This window comes from Chamaea fasciata, unplaced genomic scaffold (genome assembly GCF_029207755.1).
Source record: "Chamaea fasciata isolate MVZ Bird 193981 ecotype frontalis unplaced genomic scaffold, bChaFas1.0.hap1 SCAF_19, whole genome shotgun sequence".
In the NCBI taxonomy this organism is placed as follows: domain Eukaryota; kingdom Metazoa; phylum Chordata; class Aves; order Passeriformes; family Sylviidae; genus Chamaea; species Chamaea fasciata.
The window spans coordinates 3,522,297-3,545,815 of NW_027094104.1; the positions used below are offsets into that span (position 1 = coordinate 3,522,297).

Consider the following 23,519-nt stretch of genomic DNA (forward strand, 5'->3'; position numbering starts at 1 on the left):
GGTGTGTCCCATGTGCCGGTTCATGTGTTCTCAGCCTGGCTCTGATGTCCAGAACGGGCTGCAACAACCTCGAGTTTGCTTCCTATTTGAAAGCATGGTGATCCTAAGGAAGGTGATGGAATCACAGAATGGTTTGGGATGGAGGAACCTTAAAGCTCATCTTGTTCCTCTCCCAACCTTCCACTATCCCAGGGTGCTCCAAGCTCTGTCCAACCTGGCCTTGGACATTCCAGGGATGGGCCAGCCACAGCTTCTCTGGGCACCCTGTGCCAGCACCTCATAGGGAGGAATTTATTCACTCCAGGATTAATGCTGTGGACTCTGAGGGTTTTTATCTGTTGGAAGGAGCTTCTAGAATATGTCACATTCTGGTTTCCAAGCAGTCTTTCACAATTAGAAGTATGATAGCAGAATGCCTGGTGTGGAGAAACGGTAGTTTTGTAGGCTTTAATAGAATGCTGTTTCCTACCTAGAAGCTGTGGTGAATTTGCATATTTTTGGGCAATTAAGAATCCAGCAATTAAATTCCACCAGGAGAAGGGAGGGATAGCTAACTAAGAAAACTGAGATGGATTTCTTCCCTCTTAGGAAAATAATTGAAAACTGGAACAGTTTGCTCTGTGGTCTGCTGGTATGCAGATTAACTTCTTTTTAGAGTTTAACCACGTTTTGATTAATTTAATTGGAGTGGCATGGTATATAAGAAAGTGTGTAAATGCTCTGCTGATGGAAGACAATCTGAGTGTGAGTTGTGTGAGTCTGGCACTGCTGGACCGGGTGCAGGAAGGAGCAGCAGCTGATGCTGGAGCCTTGTTTGGAGTATTTAGTTCCAGGCTGGCTTGGTGACATCCTTCTGTCACTGTCAGGGTATGGCAGATGTCCCCAGCTGGCAGGTGCTGCCAGGATGTCACAGTGCAGGCCCTCAGGTTGGCGTGCTCTGTCTCCCTCCATTTGTTAGCCACATTTTGAGAATTATGGATTAATTGGATTACACGGTAAATGGGGGATAATAGATTAAAGGGATATTATTGGGTTAAACCCCTTCCTAAACCCCTTCACCTTTCTTTGTTAATGCTGTTATGCAAGACAAAAATGTCAGTCATGAAATGAACTTGGTGTGACTTCTCCCTTAGTGCTTTTGGAGTTGAGCACCCTCCAGCTGAATTGATCCAGCTGTTGCAGACACAAACTCTGCTCTGCTACCAAAAGGTTTTACGAAAGATGGCTTCTGTGAGTCAGGACTTGAACCTTTCCTATTTTTTGGGACACCTCCTCAGCTTGTGTGCCCAAACCCGGGGCAGGTTTCACTTCTGCCCTGTGTGACGCAGTTGTGCTGGCTCTGACGAGAGGCAAACGGGGCTCGAGGTGCAGGCGGCGCGTGCGGAAAGGGGAAATGGCTCTGTGCTCCCGGAGCTGCCCCGAACTGTGACGCATTTCTGATGTGCATTGATCAGGGCCAGCAGCATTTTGTACTCCTGTATCAGCAGCTGGGTCTGAACTCTCCGTTCCTGCAAAGAAACAGGAATTAATCTCCATGTGCTGAATTTTATCTCTGGAAATGGGCAGATCAGGTTTAAAGGACTATTCAAATGGTTGAGCTGGAGAGAATGAAGCTGGGAGGTGTGAGGTGTCCTGACACACACTGTTTGTGCTTCAGCCCTTTGTGCTTCAGCTCCTTTCATGCTTCCACAGGCAGCAGTGCCATTTTCCAGCAGTTTGCCCTTCAGTTTTGGAGAGTTTGGGATTGGTTTCACATGGAACAGTTGGCTGCTCTGCACATGGCCACAGTAATTAGGAAGAAGTTTTTCACTGAAAGAGCGATTAAATACTGGAATAGTCTGCCCGGGGAGGTGGTGGAGTCACCATCCCTGGATGTGTTTAAAAGGAAACTGGATGTGGCGCTTGATACCATGACCTGGTTGAGGTGTTGGGGCTGGGTTGGACTCTATGATCTTGAAGATCTCTTCCAACCTAGAAATTCTGTGATTCTGTAATCCATGTGGGCATACATGGGGCCTGCTGTGCTTTGGCCGTAATTAACACTTAGAGAAAGGAAACCTCTCACAGAGAAATGTGTTTTGTGTTAGTGCACACTCAAATATTTTCACCCCAACTGGCAGTTTGGGAAGTAAATATACTACTGCTTACCTGGGCCTTTTCCCCCAAATACCTTCAGCACCATTATTAAAAATTAGTTATTGTATTTTCTTACTGTAAACTTACAGAATGCTGCTCGTACTGCTTGATGAGTGACTGTTAAATCAAGTATTAGAGCATGGAGTGGCAATTCAGAAATCAGTTGTTTCCCCTCACCTTAGGAGATACCAATCAAGTTGCTGGATTGCTGCTATAAAACAGTGAAAGTATGTTTTTAAAGTTTAGTTCCTTGAGTAAACAGGTTATAGGTGTGAGTGTGGGGAAGTTTTGTTCTAGTCTATTGACTTGGGCATATTTGAAAGAGGAATCCTCTTCAAAAAGCGCTGGGAGGAGTGACTGGAAAGAGAAATTGTAGAAACCTGAGGGCTGTGAAAGAACCAAGATTGTTTCGTTTACCTCCAAGTCTGAGAGCAGCAAAAGAGACCAAACCAGTTGAATGTCTCGACATGAGAGTTGGTTAAACCTGCTGGTCTAACAATCAAGACAGTTGCGGATTTGAGCTCATTAATGTAATTAGGATATGCATTCGTGGCATAAATATATCATCAGGATCATCTCCCTCCTTTGTGTCATGCTGCAGATATTCCCTGTTTGGGTGGAGGAGGTTGTGCCCTCTAATCTCCCTTCCCCTGGGAATCTGCATTGATGGATTTGATTGAAATGTTTCTCCATTCATTATCCCTCTGTTTATTACTGCCATTTCAGAAGACATCTGCTAAAACTTCCGTGGCAGCACTATTGATTTGTAGTCTTTTAAATCAGCTTAGGGTGGGGTGGCAAGGAAAAAAAAAGGTTGTTAGAGATTCTTTCCTTTGCCAAAATCCTCAGCTGTGGATTTTCCTGGATTAAGCCCCTAACAGAAAAACACCCTGTACCTAATGATGTGTGTGCTCTAAGCATTACTAGGGTGCAGTAAAATGCAGATTTTTCAGACTCTGCTTGTTTTTCCTTCATCTTCCCTTCAAGCTGATTCTCCAGTGTTATGGATGGTTTGGTTTGCATATTTAGGCATGTACACACCAGCCTAAAAACACTGCAGTTGCCTGTTCTTATTCTAAACTAGGCTTGTAAAAAAGCTTATTTATGGTGATGTTTTTGTTTCTTGTGTCTTTGTGGGGTTTAAATTAAATAAAATAGGAAATATTTATTTCTCTTTCTCGAGAATTTCAAGGAAGGTCAGGAAGAGAAAATGTTTGGTGATTCTTAAAGTTGTAATATAGAGCTACTAAGTTACATCTCCTCTTTTCTTAAAATATCTGATTTATTATTTCACATACTTAATAAGCCTTGTCAGTTCAGTATGTTCCACTGAACTTGCAGCCAAACCTAGATGGTTTGATAAATTGTTTCTTTCTTTAAACCTTGTGATGACAAAATCTTTATTTGATGCTTTTCCCTCCATCTCTTTTTTTCTTTTTTAAGCAATTGCTAGTGGAAAAAATGCAGTGTCCCTGATCCCTTGAAGAGCTAAAAAGGCATTTGGCTATGCTAAGGTTTCAACAAATCATATTTAGATTGCTGACATTGTTTTCATGGAAACCAAATAGATTGGTGCTTCCTGGGTTTAAAAGATGTGTTCATCTGGTGGGTATTTCATGTAGGTTTGTTCTTTTTTTTTCTTCCCCTCCCTCAGAAATATTTTTATGGTTACTTTGCTTGAGGCAGTAGGCAGACAGTGATCTTTGTGCTTGTAAAAGATACCTGCTTGTAAAAGATGCTCTGGTTTACTGCAGATGACCACACCAGCAGGTCCTGGCTACATCTACATGACCAACTCTGCTGCAACCATGTCTTTGTAAAGAGAATGAATTATAAAACTGGAGGTATTTCATTTAACAAGTAATTAAATGCAGAATTGTAGGGGAAGCTGTTGTAATGTCAGGCACCTTGATACGAGTGAGATTTCAGTGTTTCCTTTTACATTCATGATGAAGTGACTTGACTCTCTCAGGGAGGATCACAAGGCTGCAGGAGGCACAGGCTGATTTGACTCAAACCTTTCTGAAAACGGAATAGTTGACAGTTATGAATAAAGTTACTTAACAGTCAACTTCCTGTGGTTTACATGCTTTTCTGAATCAGGAGGAGGCTGAAGGGCCACAGCTGAGACGTGTATATTCCATCTGAACAAAAAAGGGCATCTTTCTCAAACATTTTGATATCCTGATGTAAATTAATAAAGTTTACAACAGCCAAAGCACCTCCTGTAACACCAGAAGGTCCCTGAGGCTGATGTGTGGGCTGTTCATTCTGCTCTGTCGGGGTGTGCTCTGGAAGTTTGCTTTATTGCAGTAGCTCAGTGTTCACTGGAGATGTGTGCCCAAGCCTGTGTTGGGTTTTGTCCTTGCATTGGCATCTTTGGGCTGTACTTGAAGGGCAGGAGAGGGGACGGGGCAGGGGGTGAGTTGGGCTCCATGGCAGGGCTGGTTCCTGCAGTGTCATTGCTGCCCTTCAGACATCTGCATTTCCAAACTGCTCAACTGCACCGATTACTTCAGAGGGTTCATCTCCGTTTTAAAAGGAAGGTTCACCTGTGGCTGGTTCAAGGCTATCACACAGAACCAGAGAATGGTGTGGAGGGACACCTGGCACTGTCCCAGGTTGCACCAAGCCCTGTCCAACCTGGCCTTGAACATTCCCAGGGGCGCAGCATCCACAGCTCTGGGCAACCTGTGCCAGTGCCACAGAATCCTCAAAGTGAAGAATTTCTTCCTGATAACCAATCTAAACCTACTTTTTGTCAATGTGAAGCCATTCCCCTTTGTCCTCACCCTTGTAAATAGTTTTTCCATCTTTCCTGTATGCTCCCTTCAGGTACTGAAGGCCACAGTTGAATGACCTCAAAGTCTTCCCTTTTCCAGGCTGAACATTCCCAGTTCTCTCAGCCTTTCCTTGTAGGAGAGGTGCTCCATCTCTGTAATCAGCTTGGTGGCCTCCTCTGGACTCCCTCCAGCAGGTCAAGGTCCTTCCTGTGCTGGGGGCATCACTGTATTTTTAGTTAATCTTTACATTTCCGTCCTATGTACTCACAGAATGTGGGTGTGAAGCCAGCAGGAGTGTAATGGAGAACTGTGGGGGTTTTAATGGGGGCAGATCCTTCAGCTTCTCATTTCTGTCTAGATGTTGCCTTTGGTGTGGCTCCTTTGTGGCATGACGCCACAAATCGATTGCTAAGCAGCCACGTGGCAGGGCTGGACATGGTGAGCCACACTGGCGTTAGTGGGACACAGTGGGGAAACCCAGTTTCTTTTTTCCAGTCCTTTTGGGTAAACCAGAGAGTTTACAGTTTGTCAGAAGGGAAATTTTAGGTGACAGCTGTTGAATACAGCTACTTAAATCTGGTCACTGTCATGGATTTACTGAGTGGGAGCTGGTTCTCTATCTGCCAAGAAAAAGCAGCCTGACACAGAAGCTGTCTTTGGGGCTATTGTTGTACAGGGATGTGAATGGATCCTTTTCTAACTGATGTTTAAAAATAGGTGCCATTAAGACTTTCCTCAGTTGTTGTGTGCTGAGTTTTTCAGCGTTTCTCTTCATTATTGGGAAAAATAAAAAACTTCACCCTTTGGGAAGGGATTGAAGCTTGGCTGCTTTGTAATGCTGCCTCTTTGAAACTTGTTTAAATGGGTCAAAACTCTCTGGTTCTCCAATAGTGCATTCTGATAACAATCTGTTCCGCGAGATAGTTCCCTGTTCAGTAGTGTCTGTGCTTAGAGCTCAGTCTGCTGATGGCAACTTGTCCAGGGCAGACAGAAAATTACCGCTGCTCAGGGCCCTGGGCTGTGGCTCTGTGCTGTGGATGGGTGGCTGGAGTGGGATGGAAGAAGAGATGATAAGCGTGAAGCTGTTGTAGGTTTTTATTTGGTATGCAGATTGGTAAAAAACCGTGAATGAACAACTTCTGTCCTTGGTTACAGAGTTGAGTCATGTCCATGTTACTCGCTGCCTGAACAGATTTTTATGAGGGGAGAACCCAAGCAGCTGAGCCCACGGTGTGGAGGAGGGAAGCTGGAATGTCTCTACTTAATGAACTGTGTTATGTTGTAACTCATAGTTCAGTCTCTTCAGTTTCAGCACAGCCTCTTTGATGATTGTCTGCCACTGGCTCTGAAAGGTGCCAGCCTGGAAGTGGAGTTGGCATCTCAGTGTTCCCTGGCAGTGGCTGCTGCTGGATGCATGGCCCTGCAGTGTTTCTGTCGCTGCAGGCCTGTGTATTTTGCATTTGTGATTTCAGGAAATCCCCTCTTTTGGAAAGCTGCTTGTGGGGATGTTTTGTGACCTTTCCAGGCTGTGGTTTGCTTGTCTGCTCCAACTTTTCAATCTATTGCAGTAGCTGCAAGGCCTGGGACCTAAAGGAGATGTAGTAACTTCCACATTAACTGCAGAGTTAATGATCCTTTAGGGAGTAGGTATTGCTGTAAGTCGTATAAAAAAGCTGTCTGGGATTAAAATGCATGCTTGTATGCACACACACACACACAAATTCAGCCTCTGAGGCCCAGGTATTCCAGAATAAATACCTGCACTTACTGAGTCTGAAATCTGCCTGACTGGTGTGTAGCCAGCCCTGTGGGGAAGGGAACATTGCCAGCTCCTGTTGGCACCTAAAAAAGAAATTAAACCTGACCTTAAATTTTATTTTGCCTTAGTTTTTGGCTACAGACAGTGGTTTTAGCACTTGGAAGGCCTGAATTCTGATCCCGTTACTCCTTGGGAAGCTTGATGGATTCGTGCATTAGGGTTGTTCATTTTCTGTGAAATAGGAATCCCCTTCCTTAGAGGATTGAGGCTACAACAGATGCTGGAAAAGATTCACTTGTGCTGTCACTGCAGGCAGTTGCTGCTGCTCCTAAAATGGTGTTCCTGCTGCAGTTTGTCGCCCCAGAGAAAAGCAGGACAGCTGAGGCAGACAAGAGGTAAAATAAGGTAGTAGAGGCCTGTTGGGCTCTCTCCCTGCAGGTGTGCTGAGCACGAGGCATGTTCCAACCAGAGTCCCAGTCTTGCCTCATTAAACGTTGATGTTCAAATTGCACACTTAAAGGTGTGGTATCTAACTGGTGTTATGTAACTTATTTTAGTGCCCGGAAAACTTGCAAAGGTACCTTGCTGATGTGTCTGCCAGAGCCCTTTTTGGCCTCTTGTTTACCCTGGTCTGCTCAGGGGTGATGCTTAGATGACACAGTTGAATAGTGAGGTTTATATTCTCCCTAGATAAGTTTGCAGAGTTGGGATTGAAGCGAGGGGAAGTCATTGTAAGGGTGTAGTTCCTGTCCTAATTCACTTGTCTGGATTAGGTGTAGACACCCCAGCCTCAGATGCTGCTTGATTTTCTCATCAGGAAAGCTCAGTGTGAATTCCTGCTCTTCCACCTGCAGAGTGAAAACACAGGTGGTTTCTTTTCTGCACTTACTGTAAAATGCAGAAGTTACAGCTGGTAATTAAGAGCTTCCAAAAGGAAGCAGATCTGTGCTTCTGTGAGGGTGCTGAGAACCTTAAAAAGGTGCTTTCCTCTACTGAGGATTCCATCAGTACATTCCTATTGCCAGTGAACTCAGGTGCCACATGGAAGAATTCCTCCTTAATCCCAGCACGCTGATGGAGTTCTGCAGGGTTGACTGTAGTTCAGGTTTACCATGAAAAAATCATTAGTTCCACATGACTGGAGGGATTAAAAACTGCAGTTACCCTTTGCCAGGACAGGGATGACTTGGATCCAGAAGATAAACCTGGATAGTAAATGTGATACCCTGCACAGCAGCCTGGAGCTGTGCTCATCACCCAGAGTAAGATGTTCTGCTCCAGCTTGGTGTCTGATGGGAAACTGGAGTTAAATGCTTTGTCTGTTTTTGTTTCTCATCCTGTGTTCTGCTCATCACTCACTGTGCTACGGGGAAGTACCTGTGGGAATGAGTCCTGTGGCACTGGAGTATAAATGAACTTTTCTCTGGTGATTAATCCCTGCACCTGAATGCCTGTGTGTTCACACTCTGCAAAGCCTCAGAGGAATTGAATGTTTCTTTTCATAATGAAGGTGTGGCTGCTTCATTGATGCTCCCTGTGGATAACACTTGGATTTATTTATCAAGTCTAAACTTGGAAAGAACGTGACTATTATAAATGTGCCTTTTATGCTTTTAAGCTTAAATATTAACTGGCCTAAGACTAAACCATCAGTTGTGTTCTTAGGATAGCTGCTTTTGAAAATGGCAGTGATTAAAGCTTACAATGCTTAAATGTAGGTTTCGATAAATTATCTGGACTTCAGAATGTAAACCATTGGGATCAAGGACGTCGCTTATTTAAATAACTGTTTGATTTGTTTTTAGGGGGAATCTGTAAAGTATTTCTTGGACAACTTGGATAAACTTGGAGAACAAGTAAGTCCTTTTTTTATTTTTCTTTCCAGTCTTAAGTTTTAAGTAGTCTTTGTGATCTCTGGGTTTTAAATAGATGAAATGTAATTAGTGTCTACTCCAATAGTTTTATCTTTAGTTAACTTGGACTGTCGCATTATCTCAGCAGTTCATCACTGACATGTCAAAAACACAGGGCAATGCAAGGGCCAGGAGACTTTCTGGAAATAAACCTTCTGTCAAAATTGAACTAAAAACAAGTTAGAAATGCTTGGCCAGGCAGGAGACTGGTAAAGTAGCTTTTCAACGCTAAATGACATCCAAAAACGACTGGGTTTGGGGTTACTTGTCCAGTTAGGAACTTGTCAGTTAAATCAGTCATAGGTCAGCGAGCACCTTCCAGCTACTTCAACATAAACTCAGTAAAGAATAAAGTCTGTTTTCTCTGGAGAAACACCTGAAATTTCTGTAGAGCACTTTTTTTATAGAACTGTTAATGAGCACTTGAGTAATGAGCGTATCTGCTGATGCTCATCAGTCGTGGATTGCAGGAATGGCACGTGGAAAAACTGCCTTTAAAAACAGGAGTTTTAATATTGTGCTTGAACTCGATGGGGAGACAGTTTCTCTGTGGTCATTCCCAGCTGATGGTAACAAATGAAGGTATCCAAACCACTTCAGTGAAACCCTGTTACATCATGCTTAATTTCAATTTTCTTTTTAACAGATTAAATTTTAAGCCAGACTGTTTTTCTGCTTTGAACTGTCATTGTTCTGACTAAAGCACTTGTGATCATTGTGCTTCCCAGATCTCTGGCTTGAGATCTCTAGCACTTGGTCTCTGAATTTGGATTTGGTCTCGAGTTATAAGACTTGTGCTTAGGAGGAGAACTGCACCTACTCTACTGATCTGCTGAACTGTGCCAGTGGTGGATGTCTCGTGGTCTTTAAGTGCCTTTAAGTTTCACAGGGCTTGGATTTTTCCCCAGCAAGATCAGATAGAGTTTTGCAGCTCCGTTTCAAAGTTCTTCATGGAGAAACTCTGGTCCATTCTTTGATTAAAGTGTAAAACTTAGTCAGTAGTTGGGTTTTTTAATATTTTTATACGTAAACACACTGCAGGTCTGATGTTGCTGTGGGAGTGCTGTGAATTACAGCTTTCCTGGCTTCGAGTTGGACCAAATGGTGTTGAGAAGCAGAGGGACTCATCAGGATCTGCCGTTGTAAAACTGTTAAGTCTTTGAGGAAAAAAGCACTCGCTCAGTTTTGTTAGTGAAAGATTTGATAGGTTCTTCTGGTTTATTCTTATCTATAGGCAAGATTGGCTAATGATTGTTTCCCAAACTGTAAATAAAAGTATTTGTTCTTATCTGATGCAGCTGGGCTGACTTGCAACTAAATTGCTTATAAACACATAGATCTGCAATTCATGTGCCTCTTGCCAAAAGGGAGCTGATAGCAGCACTGAGGGAAAAGAACTTAGTGTTCAGATTTAATCAGATCAGCAAAATAAGAGTATCTGACAGGCAGACATGCGTGGGATCTCCTGGATTCCTTGCAACTCTGTGTTGCTATTTCTACTGCCAGTGCAGACTGTATGTATCCAAAATACCTCACAGGGAGACTTGGCTTTCCACCTTGTGACTGGATCTTAGTCATGCCTTAAATTGTAATTTGAACTAGGCAAACAGTGCTGTGATAGCCAAAAGAGCTACTGATAACCAAAGGAACCCGTTTAGAAGAAGTGAATTTGAGGAAAGGAGATAGGAAAATCAGGAAGAAAGCACATGTTCCAAATCAGTATCAATGTGAGGATGCTTGAGGGGGAAAAAAACCACTTATTGACAACGGCAAAACAAACATTGAAAGAACTTGGAAAATAATACTCAGTGCCATCCGAGGAAAATACCTGATGCTGCAGCGTTCAGACATGGAGAATGGGGTAAGCACTGAGAAAGGGGCAAGCTGCTTGAGTTCCAAGGATCTGGGCATGAGGGAGAAAACATAACTGTCCTTCAGAAAGGTAACTAAAATACTGGGAGAGCTCCTGGGAGTTGTTACATTTGGTCTCCTGGAGCCTGGCTGGATACCAGCACTGAACTCACCGAGCCCTTATTTGCTGCCTGTTGGGTCACAGTAGCGAATATCCAGGATAAAACATGGAATGGTTTGGGTTGGAGAGACCCTGAAGATTCTCATTTCCATGGTAGGTCTTCTGTGTGTGTAGGATTAGGAGGCACTTGAAAGGATTCTCTTTATGGCTGCAAGTGTGGAAGGAATTTTCAATGAGTAATAGTACTCATAGAGGGAATTTGTCAGGAATTCTGGGGATAAGCTCCTTGTTCTTAAAAGCTTTACTGAATCAACATTACAGGCCAACTCCCTGGAGAGTTTGCTTTGTGCCCTTGTTTCAATATTGAAGGTGCATGTGGCTTTCCCAATTACATTAGTTGGTTTTGTTTACGTAATTTAGTAATTTCAGTCACTCCTGAGCTTTCCTAAGACTTTTTGGTTTTATTCGGAGAAGTTGAGGCTAACTCCCTGAAAGACAAAAGAATATACATTCCCATTTGGAAGCTGGAATGAGTGTTGAACCTGTGACACTCTTCCCCACTTGTTGACAGTCAGCTTTGCTCAAAATCCCTTCACTTGTGCCCAGTGACATTTCATACAGTCCCTGCACTGCTTTTGCTGATTGTTTTCCTCTCTATAATTTCAGTAGAAAAGACCCAAGATACATTGAACAACGGGAAAAGTCTTATTATTACCCTTTAAAGTTGTTCATTAATCAGACCAAGGGGGTGTCAGCACCTCTTCTGGTCAGTTTGGAGGGAGCTTGATGTTGCTTTAGCAGTTGTCCTCTCCAGATTTCAGTGCTGTGGGGTTTAGATGTGTAACTGCTGCAGCAAAGACTGCAGGGTGGGGAGCCTGTGCCTCAGAGCTGCTTTGTAATTCGTGCCACGATAAAAATCAGTGCCTTAGTCATGGGCAGCTCAGGAAAAGGAACCAGAGTTCAGACAAAGCCCTCTCTCTCTAGTTTCACTTCGGAACTTACAGGGCAAAGCAAAGTGATCCTAGAGTTTTTGGAATGTTGCACTCACTTCATGATTTTTAGATTTGATTTTTGTGGTTTGAACTTGCCCGGCTGCCTTAAACTTGGGATAAAGGTTCTGAACTAGCCGTGGTGCTGTGTGCTTGTTCCCCCACCCAGCTGACTGCTTGAATCAGACTTTCTGAACTATGGTCTTACACATCTTTATTAAAGCTCCGAATGTGGGAATTGGCACTGTCAAAGGAAGATCATAGATCATTCACTTTTTAAGAAGAGACTGTAATTCCAAAACCTAAATTGCTGTCTGGAATGGTGAGAAATGCTGGAAAAATGTGAGGAAGAGTTTCCATAACAAGTGAACAACAAGGTTTTAAAGTCCAGCACAGGCAGCTGTGTGGTAGAGATGCACTTTGCAGATAACAGAAAGACTTGGACTGTAGACAAAAGTGTAATTCTAGGAATGAAGAAATCCCCAATCCGAGTGTTGAATTTCATGCTGTCAAAAGCTGACTAATAAGAATTCCTCTTCCTGGAGCATGTGCGTCCATTGATGATGTTCATGTAACAATAAAAAAAATAGTCTCTTGAATGCCTCTTAAATTCTGGGGAAAGGTGGGCAGGAGAACTTCAAGATAGAGCTGTCTGTGCCTCCCAGGCTGGAAAGGCACTGCTGTCCCCAGCTCTCAGTTTCTTCCCCTGTTCTACTCACTGCACTGTAAATTTTGGGCCAAGTCAGGCAGTGTGAGCTCACCAGTGTGCACTGATCCAGCAGGATGCAAAGATGCATGGCACAAACACAGGAAGTTGCTTAGGTTTTAGTTTTTAGGCATAATTGATTGCTTTAAAGTTATTTAGTGGAGCAGCTGGTTTGTTTCTGGAAGCAGTCATGCACTTTGCAGGAGAGCATGGGAGGAATGGAGAGCCCACAGCTGGCATGGGACATCCCATAGTTACTGGTTTGAGAAAGCTGTTTTAGAACCCATTTGCTGCATTGTGGCATTAGCAGCCAGCGCTGTGGGAAGAGAATGAAGCATGAAGTGATCCAGAGGGAGGGAAACTGGCATGAGGAACTGCTGGTTCACCCCTGAGGGAGGTTATGGATCCTTGTCACGTGGCAGAGGGAAAGCTGGAGTTCTTTGGGGTACGTGTTCTGATTTAATATTGGGTGTGTTTCCTGCTTTGAGCTCCAGCTCTTTCTCAAAAGCCCCAGTGTTAGCATGGAAATCCACATCCATTTCTTTTTACGGAAAACCTCGTCCTGTTCCCGTGGAAGCTGCTCTCCCCACTGCAGCTCAGCTGTGCCCGTACCCATGAGCACATCCTCACCAAAAAACTCTCCTTCTTTTTACAGGATTACCTTCCCTCACAGCAAGACATCCTGCTGGCACGAAGGCCCACCAAAGGGATTCACGAGTACGACTTTGAAATCAAGAACGTCCCTTTCAAGATGGTGGATGTGGGCGGGCAGAGGTCGGAGCGGAAGCGGTGGTTCGAGTGCTTCGACAGCGTCACGTCCATCTTGTTCCTCGTCTCCTCCAGCGAATTCGACCAGGTGCTGATGGAGGACCGGCAGACAAACCGCCTCACCGAGTCCCTGAACATTTTTGAAACGATAGTCAACAACCGGGTGTTCAGCAACGTCTCCATCATCCTCTTCTTAAACAAGACGGACTTGCTCGAGGAAAAAGTACAGAAAGTCAGCATCAAAGACTACTTCCCAGAGTTTGAAGGGGATCCCCACTGCTTAACAGATGTCCAAAAATTCCTGGTGGATTGTTTTCGCACGAAACGCCGGGACCAGCAGCAGAAGCCCCTGTACCACCACTTCACCACTGCTATTAACACAGAGAACATCCGGCTAGTGTTCCGTGATGTCAAGGATACCATCCTGCACGACAACCTCAAGCAGCTGATGTTACAGTGATGTGCAGAAAGACTGGTTTATTTCAGTAACTCTTGTGTGGTGTTTTTGTTTTTTTTTTAACTAGAAGTTTACAGCAGGAGTAGAGAAATCCAGATCCTGTCAGACTTCTTGATATGTGGCTAAAAGCTGCTGCTGAACACATTATTGCCAATTTCTGCAGAAATTCAGGCTTAATCTCTTCCAGTGTAGCTTCAAGTTGACCCAAGTTGTAATTTTATAGCAGACCTATGGCTAAGTTACCTGTAAAGTGGTAAATTTGACCTTTTACGAACATGTGTATTATCTTAGAAAATCCAGAATTCCAAGTTGAAACTTCAATGAAACTGTTGCAATTATGAGACTGTGGCAGTAATTTAAAGGTGGGAGGGGGGTGAGAGAAACTTCACATCTAACTTCATTGTAAAGACTGTGATACCATAGCTGACTTATGATTTCTCAGGTCTGTTTTTGGTTAGAAATCCCATCAAATCCCTTGCTGGAATCATCTCTTTGAAGCGCCGGTTCCTGGGTAACGTACTTCCTGTTTAAGTATAAATCATGGCGTTGGGTTGGAATGGGAGATGCTTTAAAAATACTTCAGATCAGGAGTTTCAGACATACCTGTCAGGAAGTGCTGAGTCCAGTGAGGAGGGATTAGTGGTTGGCACAGTACACGGATCACTCCAGAGGCGTCCGCATGTCCTGGAGCCATGGCAAAGCACAGAGCACTCTGATCAATCCTCTTGGCATTCTGGTGTGGGAAGGGGGGGAGCAAGCTCAGCTTGTGTTTTTTTTATCTTCACTGACCAGGTGTTACCTGCAGGTAGCAGATGTTACCTGTGGGTCACCTGTTCTGGAAGCGCTTTAACTTAGCACTGGTTTATTTGTACTCCCTGCCTCCTTCCCGGGTGCCTCCTCTGAGTCAGGAGCATTTGGTGATGGAGAGAAGGACTTGCAAACCTAAGTGCCTCCTTGTGTTCTGTCCTCCTCTGGCATTTTCAGTGGCCTTATGAATTCCCAGCAGAGGCCTTGTGTAGCTGACACCGTGCAGGTGAATGTTTTCTTCTGAAAAGATTAAAGACCACGTCCCAGCAGAATGTGCTTCAGCTGATGAGGTTCTTTCTGAGACTTTCCAGTTGGGTCTAAGCAATCCTAAGTGTACTTGAGCTAAATACGTTGCACAGCATCTTCTAGAGTGCTGCTTGTGACTGTTTTACCCAAAGTCCTTTTGCAGTTTTGTTTAATTTTCTTATGGGGAGTTGTTAGTGTTGCCATGTGATTTAAAAAAAAAGAAATTATAATAATAATGAAAAGTAGCAAAAATAAAGCAATTCTGATGCACCCCACAGCACAGTGCAAAAAGAGAGTGAGACTGTGATATGAAAATCAGTGTCCCTACCACATTTCCCCCAGGCTGGAGTGTGGTGTGGGCAGTTCAGCTGCCACTTTGCCCCGTGGAATTGGCCAGTTCCTGTGGATCATGCTGGTGGCCAATCCTTGAATACATTTTTATTCTCATCCCACGAGCCGGGGGTGGCATGAGGGCTGTCACTGCTGGGAGCAGTGGCCCTGCCAGGACATAGGAAAGCTGCCTGTCTCCCGAACTTAGCCTTTACTTACTGTGATTGTAAGTTGTATTAACATCTCTGTACCTCGTTCTCCTGGCAGTAGAAGGGGAATAGTGTATTTTTAGTTAGTTAGGTGCTTTGAAAGACCTCTATTTTTTTATATCATCCAGTGAATAGTCATAGGTTAGTCTGCGGTTCCGGCCATCAGGCACTGTTTGGGGAGGAATGAATTCTGAAAAGAGCTTGGGGGAAGTCACAGTGCAGAGTCTAAACATAATCCTAAAGTCTGGATGCAGCACTGATGTCAGGAGGGTCAATAGAATCTTGGATGGGGATATTTAATGTAGATTTTGCCTCTTCTGGAAATGGATTATTTCTGATTTGGCGTGTTCAGGTTATATGTGAGCAATTCAAGAAGCAGGATGAAGCAGAGACCTCAGGAAAGGCTGGCGAGGCTCTTTCAAGGACTGAACAACACACCTGTGATGGGAGCAGAGGTTCTCCTTTGGGCTGTAAATGCTCCATGAGCAGACACAAACCTCTGGTGGCCTCCAAGTCCAGTCTTGGAAAGCAGAAAACAAATCCATACCCTTGGTTCTCAACAGGAGGAGGAGTTGGGCTGGTTTTTCTTTTGCTAACAGTTGTCTGAACAAGTGTCTTTTCAAAACAGAGACTTATCTCTGATTAAAACAGTTGATTTGGAGAGGTCTGCAGGTAGGTGCTTTGGAGGGTATCAGACCAGATGATTGCAGAAAAGACTAAAGACTGGTAGTGGATGATAGGGTGAGTACCAGGGATTTGTCTGAACTAATTTATGTGAAGTGTTGATGAATTTTTTGTCAATGGAACCTGTTAATTTACTGAAGATCCTTCAAACTGATGTCAGTCTAAGGATGTAGCCAGGATCACCAAGGCACTGGGCACTTGTGACCTTAGCTAAAGAGGGGAAATCCTCAGCAGCTTCTCCCCAGACCCACCACAAAAATCCCTGTTGTGAATCCTTTCAGATCACTCTCCTGTGAACCCCAGGGCCTGTGAGAGGGCGAGGGGGGCCCCAATGCTGGGTCACTTGTAGGCCCTGGTAGATAAAGCACTATATGAATCTCAGGCAGAAATGAATTGTTTTCATGAAATAACTGAGTCAAATCACTCGGGTTTCCCACTCCCAGTTTGTGAGAGGGGTGAGGCAACGCACCTGGATGTTCCTGTTTACATGGTTCCTGTGTCATCCTACAGCCAAAAACCCCAAATCAACGCCCTTGTCCATCTTCAGGCTCACTCTTCTTGAGCTCCCTGAATGGAGCACACCTTGGACTGTTGTATTTTCTGTTAGGTTTGTTTCTAGATGTCATTTGTTTATAGCAGGACATGAATCTGGTACAAGAGCTGAAGGGTTGATGCTCTGAACAGGCTGAGTTTTGTCCTGGAACAACCAGAATTACAGTTTGCTGATGGGAGTGAAGCTTCCTCATGGAAACCAGTCTGTGGTACAAGGTTGGGATGTATTCCTAGTGAAGGTGGGAAAGCAAATAGAAAGTGAAGTGTCCCAGAACATCAAGTTTCTTAAAATTCCTTAGTTCTGTTTGCTGGAGTGAGTTGTGTTTCTAAAGATCACTGACTGTATGGAGATAAACCACTGTCCTGTACAAGCTGTACTTGAAGGTGAAATTGGTATTTTAGTGACTGTTCCCTGCTGCAGAGTGTTCAGCTGAGATGATTGATACCTAAAAACTGTGGCTGTTCATCAGGGCTTTAAAAATGTTACTGATTTTTTTTTTTCTATATTTTGTACGTGGGAGCATAAGCCATCAGTTTGTGTGAAACTTCAGCCGCCTTCTAGAATAACTGCTCTGAAAAAAAAAGTCAAGTTGATCTCAAAGGCTGTTTATGGGGCTTGTTTGTGAGTAGCTTTCAGTTCAGCATTATCCAGCAGAGTGCTGGGGTGGGTGGGTGGGTGTTCCCAAGTTCCTGATGTTCCTGGTGGATCCCAGCCCCCAGCCTCAGCTGTCCCTCGTGCCCGTGGACACTCCCCTGGCAGTTCCTTTCCCAGGACTGTTGCAGAAGGTTCATTTTCCAGCACCACTCCTGTTCCACACCCTCGGGAAATCTGCCGTGCAAATCGTTCACCGGTTCACTTTACAGGTCTTGTCTCTCTGATGGTACCATTAACGTAGTTTTTAATTACACAGCATTGCAATACAGTGCCATTTTGCAATTTCTTTGCGTTGTACTTGAAAATGAATTGCAGACTATTTAAAACTGCTTTCCTGCGCTTCCAGTAGCAGTGAGAGCTTACCTTATGTGAAGCCTTTATATAAAAATATATTTTATAACAACGTCATAGATCTTTAACAAAAACAAGATTTGTATTAGCTTTGTATGAATGTTTGTGGCTTACAATTTTATATGTTTAACTTTTTATAAACTTTCCAGGGACTACTTTTTATTGTAAATTTTTTTTTTCTCTCCTTGCTTTAGTTTAAGATTGGCAATAAATTATTTCTAAGGGAGGTCTCAGAAGAAAGAGCATCACTTCTTTTTTTATAAAATGGTAAAGTCAATTCACAGTGTCAAACCTTTTACACTTGCTTGTACATTGCTCTGTACATACTCTCCAAAAGCTTTGCCTTTCAGCTATTAAAATTTGCCTCGTGTATAAAAATTACTGACGATGAATAAACATATACCACCTCATGTTGGTATGATGAAATCATTTCTTCTGTTTAAAAATGAGCAGAGGCAGCCAGCTGACTCTTTGTTGGCTGGCAAAGCCCGGCTGGTTTGCTCCTGCAAACACATCTTGTGTTTCAAATAAAATATGTAACAGAGTCAAACAAACTGTGCTCAGAAGGCTCCTCCAGGTTCTGCTCGGCCTGAAGACTTTGTCCCCGGCAGGGAGGCACCAGGAAGTTGCTGACTTGCACTTGACAGCCAATTTTGTGCTCAATATTTAAAATATTGATGGCACTCGGGTGTGTTCTGTGACAAACCTCTATGAATTATGGATCTTGATATAGCAGAGTTGATTTTGGATTTTTCTTTTAGCTCTTTTTTTGACTGAGCCAGCCTCTGTCTCCTGGAGAAGAGGCTCACTGGCTGCAGCGTGAAGCAGGATTTTGCAGCAAAACATTGATTTCTCATCAGTTTCTAGAGGCCTGAAATGCTTCATTTTTCCACAAGAGCCCTTGGATTTGGCTGGCACACTGTGGGCACTAAATCCCCGGGAATACTGGGCCCAGGTCATCCTTGGTTATGGAGTTCCAGCTCAGCATTACTGTGGAGCTGCTGACAGGAGCACAGGAACTGCAGGAATTCTCCGTGTGGGTGGGTTGGAGCCTGGATGCTCTCAGAGCCACCTCTGAACACTGAAAGAAGTTCAAAACCTGCCAGATGCCCTGGAACTCAGCTCCATGTGCTTTGCATTCCAGGTCCTGCCTATCCCTTTTTCACTCTGGAATAGTCACACCAGCTGGACACTGGGATGTTCCTCTGATCTTGAAATCCGTGTTTTTTGAAGCCTTTTTCTTCTTCTTCTTTTTTTTTTTTTTTCCTGAGATGCCACCTGAGGAGTTAAACCCCTCTAGAACTCAGCTGAACAACTCGTGTTTGTTGGGTTTTATAATCCACATATCACAAATGTAATTGCAGCACTTCCACCTGGGCTTCTGGTGAAGCTTTTGGGGACTAAAGCCTTGAGCAAACTCATCTAGTGGAAGGTGTCCCTGCCCATGGCAGGGCTTGGAACTGGATGAGCTTTAAGGTCCCTTCTGACTCAAACCATTCCATGATTCTATGATAATTCTGTGAAATAATAACATATAAGTAACTAACAATTTTTTCTTAGGGATGGGTTAGTGATGTTGGGCCATCCTGGGCTCTGATCACTTCACCACACTCATGTTCTGGGGGCTGAAGTCGTAGGAAGAACAGAAATGGAAAAAAGAGCACTTTCCAGGATTTACTTCCAGGAGAAAGTGGTGTTTCTTCACGTTTGCAACACTTTTGATTTACTGAAACGCCTCGTTCCAATGCTGAATGTAGGCTGGGTGTTCAAGCCTCTTCCTTCCTGTTAAAGTAACTCGGTGATTGCACAATAACTGGCAGGAGGGATTGAAAATGCAGTGAGGCTGTGCCCAGAGTGTCCCTGGCTGTCCCCTGGCAGCAGGAGCCGGTTTCAGAGCCGATCTGGGTCCCATTCCTTGTGGGGAGCAGAGGTGACCAGAGGAGGGCAAAGTGCTGAGGAGCAGCTGCCAGGAGAGAGATCCCATAGGGAATCCGGCTGGAAATGGCACAGACCCTGCTGGGTTTGCCCTCTAATCCAGGTGATGGAGGAGGTACTTCTGGCCCCTCCACCTGGTGCACTGACCACTTGTGTTTTCCACACCGGCTGAACTGTTCTCAGTGTTTGTGGAATGGGAATTACTTGATTAAATTGGTAGGAAGGACCCAGATGGATGGAGTCCCACGAGGCTCTGCAGTAGTGTTTTATTTGTGCTTAACTTCAGATGCTCTTGGATTGCCTTTCTCTGCTTTCTTTTATGCACAGGAGGGGCAAGACATTGGTTCCAACTCCCACAAAGAGTGTTTTTCTGAGCTCTGGGGTTCCTGCTCACTGTCACTGCTGAGAGCAGCTCCTGCCATTTCCAGATGAGCCCTGCTGCAGGCTGTGAAGTGCATGGACATGGCAGAGCCAGTCCTCAGCCTGGCCCCAGCAGACAGGCAGCAGATGACTCGGAGATAAGGAATTGAGGGGAGAGCAGCCCCTGCGCGCGGCCGAGCTGCTGCCCCTGCCCAGCTCTGCGCAGGGGGCCGAGAGTTTGATTAATTGCTGAGCACTGCATCTGACAAACCTGGATTTGGGGCTGTCACGGTGCTTGCAGCTCCAGCAGTTAATATTTAAAGGCTGAGCACTCCCAAGCTGTGAGCAGCAGGTCGTGTTTGCTGCTCCTCGGGCAGGGAGGGCTCCGGAGCACTGCAGGGGAAGGCAGGAACGTGTTTGTCAGCAGATCCAGGACGTGGATAAATCCCATTGCTCTGCCTGGATGGCTGGAAACGTAGTGACCCACTAAGATGATGCTGATCAGTGAAGACTGGTTTTTATTAATTTAGGACTTGCAGAGCAGGAGGAAGCACAAGATCCTGTGCATCCAACAGTATCCAAAGTGAGCTTTTCCCACTCCCAGTATTCAGTAGTGGATCTTGCCTGTATAAAAGATGCTGATGCCCTTCCCAGGATTCTGGCCATTGACAGGCAACATCTTAGAGCCCAAATCCCTGCCTGATGTCCAAATCTCTGTCCTATCCGGCACCAGGCCAGCCTTGGGTGGCTCTTAGCCAGGCCGCAGGTGCTGTGCTCTCCTCTCTGTTGCTGCCTGCAGCCTGGAACACAATCAGCTTCTCTGACGTAGGAAGAAGCCACCTCTTCATCAGATCCGGAGGGGAGCAGGAGTGGAAAAAAGGACAAGCCAGCCAGCCTTTGCACTGCTTAGGGGCTGAGTGACTGTTTCCAGGCTGACCGTATTCCCTGTCAGTGAAGTTTGGGGGATGACAGCAGCTGTGAATAAATAACTCACCTCCAGGGAGTGACCCCCCTCCAGCACTCCCTGCACCTGGCTGTCCCTGAGTGCCATCAGCACCCCCAGGTGAGGTTCAGCCCCTCTGTGCACCCCCAGTTCTGTGCCTGGGGGCTGGTGGTTGTTCTCAGCTTTTATTGGAAGAAAAGCCAGCATCTCTCAGTGATACTGATCTTTCTGGGGTTGCCTAGGCAGAATATCTTACATTTTTTCTGTGTGAGCTGATTCTCATATCGATCCAGAGTCCAAGGGTGGGAGCAGCTGTGAATTGATGACTGTTTCTTGCTGTAGCCTCCATTTTCCCTGAAGAGAAGGGAAGCAAACGAAAGAACTTCAGTGAGATCAGCATTTTCACAGCGTTATTAACATCTGGATTTGCAGGGGGGCAAGTTGAGCAAGGGTTCAGCAGCATCAGCCTTCTTACATCACGTCTGGCATTAGCTGAAAAATTGTCTAAAATTAAGGGGAAAACTTCCTCTTTGGTTCTTGCAGATGACCCATGCAGACTCCCCTTCCCTCTCTCTGCCATGGCCACTTACAAAACTTGAGGAGAAAAGGGGACATTTCTCATTTTATCCTCTGCTGTGCTCCACAAGCTGCCTGGAGAAGAGACACCAGCCTGAGACTGCAGCAGAAGCTACTCCAGTCCCTCCCTGTTGATGGTATTGCATCTTCTCCCACAGCAGGAAACCCTTCTGCTGCTGCTGCTGCTTTCACCTCTGCGATACTCAAGGTGAAATATTATTGAACACTTTTTTTTTTTTTTTTTTTTTTTTTTGCCAGCATGTGGCTAATCTTGAGTCCTCCTGTCGTTTCCAGTGAAGGGTTGGCTTTCACTGCACTGTAATGAAGCAGTGAGGAGTCATCTCTGGTGTTCTTTGGGGATGTCACTGGAAAAAAGGAACATTTTTGCATGTGCAAAAGCAGCAGGTCTGTGGCTGTGTCCTTGTTCAGCTGACTGACACCACTGCAAGGGCCTAATTGTGGTCTTACAGTTCCTGAAAGGAGCCTGAAAGAGAGATGGAAAAAGACTATTTGCAAGGGCCCGGAGTGCCAAGACAAGGGGGAATGGCTTCAAACTGACAGGGAGCAAGTTTAGATGGGATATTGGGAAGAAATCCTTTCCTGTGAGGGTGGGCAGGCCCTGGCACAGGGTACCCAGAGAAGCTGCATCTGCCCCTGGATCCCTGGCAGTGTCCAAGGTCAGGCTGGACAGGGTTTGGAGCAGCCTGGGACAGTGGAAGGTGTCCCTGCCCATGGCAGGAGTGGGACTGGACGAGCTTCCAGGTCCCTTCCAACCCAGCCTATTCCACGATTTCTCCCTTTGGAAACACAACCCCGGCTGGCTGAACTGGAAGGTTTGATATATGGAGAGTATTTAGACATTCATTATTCAAATTAATTGCCAGAGGGAGCTCCTCCCTGGAAGGCTTAGCAAGGTAAAGTGTTCTCCCCTCTCCACAGCAGCAGGGATGGAATGTGAAAGCACCTGGCAGGCATCCAGCCATTCCTCTGGAGCCAGGCTTCCCACTCCTCCTCTCCCTACCCCATCTCCTTTGCTTGCAGCAGGACAAGTGCCTGTGATGATGCCGAGGGGAGGAGAGCAGAGCAGGAAAACACAGCCTGGCACATTCCCTTCCTGCCGTGGCTCTCCGGGCAGGGCGAGGTGTGTGATTCCCCGAGCTGGGGGAGCCCTGGATGGGAATGCTGCGAGCTGGCAACTCCCAGGGGCACCAGGAGGGAGGGAAAAGCACCTGCAGAGAGCAATCCTCAGGCTGAAAAGGTGTCCCAGGTCTGTGGGATGAGCCACTCCCAGATGTGACCGGCCCTGACTGTCAGTGAAGTGAAACCACCTCTGCCCCACACGTGTGTGCCCCAGCTCCCGGATAAAGGCAGGGTGGTGTGAGTGTGGCAGTGCAGAGCACCCGGGATCCTTCCAGGAAAGAAAGGTCCAGACTGTCTTCTTGCTGAAGGGGGGTTCAGGGCTGGACTCTCCGAGGCCCGTTTGTGGCAGGATTTCACCTGTCCCATCTCCATCTTCACATTGGTAACACTGACAAACCTTTGAATTAAATAACTCCTTGTCATTTGTTTGCCTTTAAATGACTCCTCCTCCTTTACATAGCTCTTGGCAGCGGTGGGGGACACAACCCCACATATTTGCAGTTCCTGTAAAGCGAAAGAACAACTAAACCCTCGGAAACGAAACTAAAAACTGAAGATGATTTCCCATTCCCGCAGCTCTTTGGATCTCACGTTTCTTTAGCACGGGCTGGTTTTCTCCTCCATCTTCTGGTCAGATGGGATTTCTGTTTATGGGGCAGGAATGTCACCCCATCCTTATGTGCCGGGCTGTTTGGGAAGAGTTCCTAATGCAATGTTTGTGAAAAACACTTCAGAGCTGAATGCATCAGTAGGCGAAACAGATCTTTGCTTGGCTGACATGGGCAGATCATTGTCTGCAGCTAGTTCTGTTCCAGGCCTGTGTCAGTTTGAAGCTTCAGCCCAAACCATTGTGGGGGAGCTGGAGAGGCAGAGTGAGGACCATGATCCATGTTCGTGGTCTTGTGCTGTGATCCAAGCACAGGATGGATTCCGGGAACATCACAACATTTAAATATAGCAGCAGTGCTTGCTCAGCAGCTTCGGGTCCAGCAGGCCTAAGGGGAGGTGTGAAATTCAGTCTCCTTCACCACATTAGCAACGCTTCTTGAGAATTCCAGGATCCCTCTTTTCCCTGGTTTATGTCTCTTTGAAATGCTGGAGAAAGTAATGAAATTATCAGGGGGAAAAACAAAACATTAATATATGGCTATAGGAACCATGGGCTAAACCCTTCCTCTGTCTTCCAGCAAACCTCACCGGTGTTTGTAAAAGCTCCCAAACACAAAAAGCATCACACGAGTGAAAATA

The 23,519-nt window shown here is 45.4% G+C and overlaps 1 protein-coding gene across 1 annotated transcript in view; it reads left to right on the forward strand.

The window, feature by feature from the left end:
• The window catches only part of GNA13 (G protein subunit alpha 13), a 29,682-nt gene extending 11,955 nt beyond the window's left edge, over positions 1–17,727 (forward strand). Inside the window, exons 3-4 of the mRNA XM_066200206.1 lie at positions 8,484–8,534; positions 12,914–17,727. Of these exons, the coding sequence (XP_066056303.1) occupies positions 8,484–8,534; positions 12,914–13,486 (624 nt within the window). The 3' untranslated portion in view covers positions 13,487–17,727. The remainder of the gene's footprint in view (positions 1–8,483; positions 8,535–12,913) is intronic.
• The last annotated feature ends 5,792 nt before the right edge of the window (positions 17,728–23,519 follow it).